At 43.5% G+C, this 6,705-nt stretch overlaps 1 protein-coding gene across 1 annotated transcript in view; it reads right to left on the minus strand.

The window, feature by feature from the left end:
- Positions 1-2,952: 2,952 nt before the first annotated feature.
- NEFM (neurofilament, medium polypeptide) overlaps positions 2,953-6,705 on the minus strand; it is a 4,965-nt gene continuing 1,212 nt past the window's right edge. Inside the window, exons 2-4 of the mRNA XM_010840170.1 lie at positions 6,078-6,250; positions 3,913-4,627; positions 2,953-3,786 (exon numbers count right to left, since the gene is read on the minus strand). Coding sequence (XP_010838472.1) covers positions 2,953-3,786; positions 3,913-4,627; positions 6,078-6,250 — 1,722 coding nt within the window. The remainder of the gene's footprint in view (positions 3,787-3,912; positions 4,628-6,077; positions 6,251-6,705) is intronic.

Consider the following 6,705-nt stretch of genomic DNA (forward strand, 5'->3'; position numbering starts at 1 on the left):
GCATTGATTTCTTTACCCTTGAACCACCAGGGAAGCCCCTTACCTGAGCCATAGTCCACAGTAAAATATTCATTAAATTTAGGAATCAACCGAGCAATTTGATATTTAGAAATATCTTCTTGGCTTATCAAGGGTATGTTGTTCTGTTATTTTTAAAGAGGGCAAAACAATGGTCTGTCTTTTGGAATATTTAGAAATATTATTAAATTCTTTCCTTCTCAGGAAAGAAAATGAGATGATTAAAAATAAAATTATGAGCTGAAGGAGTGTGTCTAGTGCTGACCTTTGGGTGGGTGGTCAGGTGTTTGTTGATTGATCCTATCATTTTTAGACAGCATATGCTACACAAAGGGGTTTCTAAACTCACGAGGTAGCACTGTTATGAGAGTTTTAGGTGTAGACAGATGAAGATTTTTATAGCAGTGGCTATATATTTAGTCAGTCAGTCAGTTCAGTCGCTCAGTTGTGTCCGACTCTTTGCGACCCCATGAATCGCAGCATGCCATGCCTCCCTATCCATCACCAACTCCCAGAGTTCTCTCAGACTCACATCCATCGAGTCAGTGATGCCATCCAGCCATCTCATCCTCTGTCGTCCTCTTCTCCTCCTGCCCCCAATCCCTCCCAGCATCAGAGTCTTTTCCAATGTATTTTAAAATTCAAGTAGCCTCTTTTATAGAGAATGCTATGTTGCTTCAGTTGTGTCCGACTCTTTGTGACCCTATGGACTGTAGCCTACCAGGCTTCTCTGTCCATGGAATTCTTCAGGCAAGAATACTGGAGTGGGTTGCTGTGCCCTCCTCCAGGGGTTCTTACCAACCCAGGAATCAAACCCAAGTATCTTACGTCTCCTGCACTGGCAGGTGGGTTCTTAACCACTAATGCCACCTGGGAAGCCCAGCCTATTCTCTCTCTCTATATATACTTTGCTCAGTTGTGTCTGACTCTTTGCGACCCCATGGACTGTAGTCCACCAAGCTCCTCTGTCCATGGACTTCTCCAGGCAAGAATACTGGAGTGGGTAGCCATTCCCTTCTCCAGGGGATCTTCCCAACCCAGGGATCGAACCTGGGCCTCCCACATTGCCGATGGATTCCTTACCATCTGAACCACCAGGGAAGGCCCAATTCCTACTTCAGGCAGCAGCTCCCAGACTTTTCTCTGGGGAAATACTGCTATCAGTCTTGATGGGGCTGTCAGTCAAAGTGCTTCTTCCTCTGCTGGTCAAATGCATGCTCTTTTTCTGACTTTCCAAAGAAGTGACAAAGTCTCAAGTTCCATTAGCCATGTGACTGCCTGATGATTTCTGCTATCTCCATTCCTAGAACTGTCCTTTCCACCAAATGCCTCTTTGACTGATCCCTCCATCCTAGAATTTACGGTGTATTTTTCCAGTATACTCTTTTCAATGTGTAAAATTCTACATAACTAGAGTAAGTTTTTCTGATTACACTGAAAAATTCTTTTTCACTTTGGATGTTATTGCTTTAGAAAAAGGATTGTATTAACATAAAACATGGTGGTTTTAAAGAAAAAATATGTAACTAAGTAATGGTCCAAATGATATGCAGAAATAGCAAGCATTGTGAGGACTGGTAAAGGACTGATGATTGGAAAACATCATTACAATTATTGACATTAGCAACAAACTTCCTGGATGTATTCTGGGATTAAAACTGAGACATCTTGGAAAGCCATTAAGGAGATCATCCTGGATTGTATTATTGGGATGATCCTTATTGATAAGAAAAGAAAGACAGACTTGGAACAAATATATGTTTAGTGGTTTTAAAGGTTTATAACAGATATATTTTGGAAAAGGTGTGGTATTATTTCCATGGTCAAGATCAGACCTTTAAATTTTTTTTAATTTAATTTTTATTTTTTTCCCAGGACTTAAAACAACCTCTCCCTCCAAACTAAAAACATTTACTGCTCATATCAGAGAATCCTGTTTTACTTTTTCTAGGAGGAATATTTTATTTGGGGCATTATTTTCCCCAATTAGGAAAACACTGAGAGTATAAACCTCTATTGACCAAATTAAGAATCAGTGCTGCAGATAAGCATGTGTGTGCCAGAATCAGGCATTTAAGGCTGGGTGTTTCCTCTTAAGACTGTTAGAGGTTCCAGTCCTGCGTCTTCTGAACAAATTTATATAAATGCAGTGAAGTCCTTTTGCCCCAACTCCAAGGAGCAAGTTAAGACTCTTTTCTTGCCCCTCCTACCTTGAGGTTTTCTGAGTTCCATCAGAACACTTGAAGATGGAAGACTTCCATGCCCCTATTTTTACCTTTTTACAGATGCCTTTTTCAGCAGTTTTTCCAGTAACCACTCTCAGGGAAATAGTGATAAGAAATGCAAGTCGTTCATAAGCCCCCCAAATATTCTGCTGTAAGGAAAGAAGGGTCAGGCAGTGGAGAATTCACTTCAAAATGACACAACCCGAAACAATTGACTATGTTTCCAATATGACCTTTATTGAGCAAGTACTGCTGTGACGTTTAACATCAATCAACTAAAAGTTGCAAACTGTGCATGTCAACGAGGTTCTCCCATGAACAAAAGTCCTTTTTAAATGCACCAGTGAGGTAAACATAATTATTCATATATAGCTTTCTTAAGGCTAAGAGAGTTCTGTGTTTCATTTATTATTTTTGGCTCAGTTGGTTCTTTGCATAATACACCTCAAGACATTCCCCGAGTGCCCCCCTTCCAACAGCTTAGGAAATTGGCCAATTCCCCAGGTACAGACAGTTATCATGCATTTGAATCACCCAAAGACTGGGGGTGGGGAGCACCCTGAGCTTGCATGCAGGTCCTTCATATTGCACAAAGTAAAATACAATGTCTGGAGCCCCCATGGGAGAACCCGTTCTGTTTTGAAGCTGTCAATCACATGCATTTTTGAAATTGTCATATGGCTTAACCTTTTTGCGATGGACTCAAATATTAGTCACTCTGGGTGACTTCCTTTACTATGGCGTGTGAAGTGACTTTCTCTACCTTTTTAGTAGACACTAGTTTCTCCTCAAAGGTCTCTTCATGCTCTTCGACCTTTTGAGTGACGGTTACAGATTTGGTGATATACTTGGTAGCACCATCTCCCCCCTCACTGGTGATTTTTTCCACCATTTTGGTTACCACCACTTTCTCCTCACTTTTATCACCGCCCTTCTTTTCATCCCCTGGGCTCACGTCTAGCCCGTTGGTGACGACTCCTTTCTCCTCTTCTCCCCCACTGCCTTTCTCCTTAGTTTCCTGTTCTTCCTCCTTCCCTTCCACCTCCCCATTGATGGCTATGTCTTCCTTCCTGGATTCCTTCAAACCTCCCTCCTCCTTCCCTCCCACCTCTTCCACTTTCTCCTTCTCCTTCTCTTTCTCCTGTGGCTTCTCCTCCTCTTTGGCTTCCTTCTCTGGGCTCACCTTTACTGGCTTGGCAGGCACCTCCTCCTTCACTGGGGACTCAGCCTTCACTGGGGATTCAGCCTTCTTCTTCTCTGGCACATCCTTTGCCTTCTCCTCCTTTTTCTCTGCCTTCTCTTCCTTGGGAGATTCCTTTGCTTCTTTCTTTTCTTCCTCCACCTTCTCCTTCTGTTCTCCTTTCTCAGCTCCAGCTTCTGCTTTGGGTTTCACTTCCTCCACGGGTGATTTTGCCGCTGGGGACTTTGCTGCTGGGGACTTTGCCGTCGGGGACTTGGCCGTTGGGGACTTTGTTGTCGGGGACTTGGCCACTGGGGACTTGGCCGTCGGGGATTTTGCTGTTGGGGACTTTGCCTCTGGGGACTTTGCCTCTGGAGACTTTGCCTCTGGGGACTTGGCCGTTGGGGACTTTGTTGTCGGGGACTTGGCCACTGGGGACTTGGCCGTCGGGGATTTTGCTGTTGGGGACTTTGCCTCTGGGGACTTTGCCTCTGGAGACTTTGCCTCTGGGGACTTGGCCGTTGGGGACTTTGTTGTCGGGGACTTGGCCACTGGGGACTTGGCTTTCTCTGGCTTCTCCACCTTGGCTTCTGCCGCCAGCTCCTCCTTTGGAGCCACTTCTTCAGCCTTTTCCTCCATTTTCTTTTCCTCCTTAGCTTCGGCAGCGGCTTCCTCTCCTTCCCCCTCAGCCTCTGTTTCTCCTTCCTCTTCTTGCTCACCTTCCTCTTTTTCACTAGAACCTTCCTTCTCAGATCCTCCTTCCTCGGCTTGGTCTGACTTAGCAGCCTCTTCTTCCTCTTCCTCTTGGCCCTCTTCCTCCTCCTTTTCTCCTCCCTCTTCTTTAAGTTCAGGTGCAGTAGCTTTCACTGGAGACTTTTTGGCAGCAACAACTTCTTCTTCGGCTTCTTCTTTCTCCTCCTTTTCTTCAGCCTCCTCTTCCTTGACCTCCTCTTTCACGGAAACGGCCAGTTCCTCGGTAATGGCCGTCAGGGCTTCTTCCATTTCTGATTTCTCATCTTCCACCTTGGTTTCCTCTATAATCTCCTCAACAAATTTGTGTTGGACCTTTAGCTTGGGAGCCTCTACCTTGGTTTTCTGAATCTTACTGGATATGGCGATGGAGGGCTGTCGGTGTGTATACAGTGGCCCAGTGATGCTTCCCGCAAATGTGCTAAATCTGGTCTCTTCACCCTCCAGGAGTTTCCTAAGGAGAGAGTCAAAGAAGACAAAAGGTAATTAAAATCTCATTGGGCCTTGTGACCTTCATTACAGTATGTGTAAGGTGGTGGATACCTTTGAATAAATAGAATCACATGACATAATACTTACTATCATTTCACTAGTCCACTGTGTCATATTAAATGACAGAGAAGGATCTTCAGGGACAATCAGCCAATCACCCAGTGCAGTAACTAGCCACACCCAACAGTCCACTCCCTACCCCTAACTACTAACTCTCAGCTCTGCCTCAGTCCTCATTTGGTGCAACATGAATATGCTGATAAGCTCCCCAGACGCTCTGCAAAAGCCCCTTAAAGTCACCTTCTTGAGCATTTGGACTTTCAGGTGTATACGAAACGTCTTTTAACAAATATAATATTTAAAAAATTTACAAAGCTATTTAGAATACGTCAGAATTCAGGCTATATATGTCATAGCTGCTGCTGCTGCTGCTGCTAAGTCGCTTCAGTCGTGTCCAACTCTGTGCGACCCCATGGACTGCAGCCTACCAGGCTTCTCCGTCCGTGGGATTCTCCAGGCAAGAACACTGGAGTGGGTTGCCATTTCCTTCTCCAATGCATGAAAGTGGAAAGTGAAAGTGAAGTCGCTCAGTCGTGTCTGACTCTCAGCGACCCCATGGACTGCAGCCTACCAGGCTCCTCCATATGTATTGTATAAATTAGTCTGTAATTTTAATCATAAAGTGTCTATTTTATATAATTTTTCACCTTTCTTGAAAACTTAGATGGCTCTGAGTTGACTGCAATTTATTCTTGTAATATGAATGACTTTATTGGGGAAAATAAAACTGTTCAGCCAAGAATTTTCACCTATCAATTTAATCAACACCAAGATGACATCAGTTTATATATAATATATATATATATATATAAATCTCTTCTCCTTCTCTGGTTGTCTATCTATCTAGATCTAGAAACAGAAGTCTGAATAAAAAATATATATTCTACCAATTATATTTATTCCAAGCCAGATGATGGCAATAGTAAGCTGTGACTAAGAAAGAGATAAATGAAATGTCCTGGTGTTTGTCCTTGACATCATAAAGTTGAAAAATTGAAAGCACTAGAGAAAAATATTAAAAAAAAATTGAAAACTGTTTTTGTTTCAAATATTCGGAAAGTATTTTTCACTAAAATAAAAAAGGTTAAGCATAAGCACTGAAATTAATCGGCGCTCTCCTTCAAAACACGTTTTATTCAAATACATTATTTTAACTGTTTACTTTTTTTTTTTTAAAGCTGCATAAAAGTTGCAATTTTTTAGAGCAACTACTTATAAATTAGGAAACAAAACCAGGCACTGAGTTAAGACTCCTGCAACCTACTTGCTTTAACTTAAGTGGTGAAGGTTCTGCCAACATGGCCTCTGCAGTGCGGCTAGTACTTTGGCCACGTCCGCAGTGAACACCCTACCTGTACGCCGCGATCTCAATATCCAGAGCCATCTTGACGTTGAGGAGATCCTGGTATTCTCGCAGATGACGAGCCATTTCCCACTTTGTGCCCCGAAGCTCATTTTCCAGCTGCTGGATGGTGTCCTGAAACCGACAAAGCCACAAACTCATCCTTCCAGCCACTTCTTTCGCAAAACACTTGCTACCCCCTCCAGCTTCCTCCCCTCCTTCGACTCCCTCCAGCTTGGCGTACTTCGGGTACTACTCCCAGACCCAGTCCCCACTTAAAATAAAAATCTAAGGAATTCACAAACAGAATCAATAAGACGATTAGACGTTTCCTGGGCATGTCACGCACTAGGACCAGTGGATCTAGAACGTCTCAGCAGGAAACAAACATCCATGGGGAACCCCCAAGGCTGATCTGGCCCTTCCCATCTGAGCCCTTTGAAATCAATTTTGGGAATTCTTCGGGTCGCAGCTGGAAAAGTTGAGAATACAGGAGTTTCTTCACGCCTCTCCTAAAGTTGCTGCTTTATCAACTACCCCAATGTATACCTCCTACTTGAAACTCGCAAGCGTACAAAACTAGAACTTCCGAGGAAAAGAAGCACGTTTTGGAAAAGGCCAAGGCTCTTAGAGCTGGG

The sequence above is a fragment of the Bison bison genome, unplaced genomic scaffold (genome assembly GCF_000754665.1).
Source record: "Bison bison bison isolate TAMUID 2011002044 unplaced genomic scaffold, Bison_UMD1.0 scf7180017864141, whole genome shotgun sequence".
Taxonomy (NCBI): Eukaryota; Metazoa; Chordata; class Mammalia; order Artiodactyla; family Bovidae; genus Bison; species Bison bison.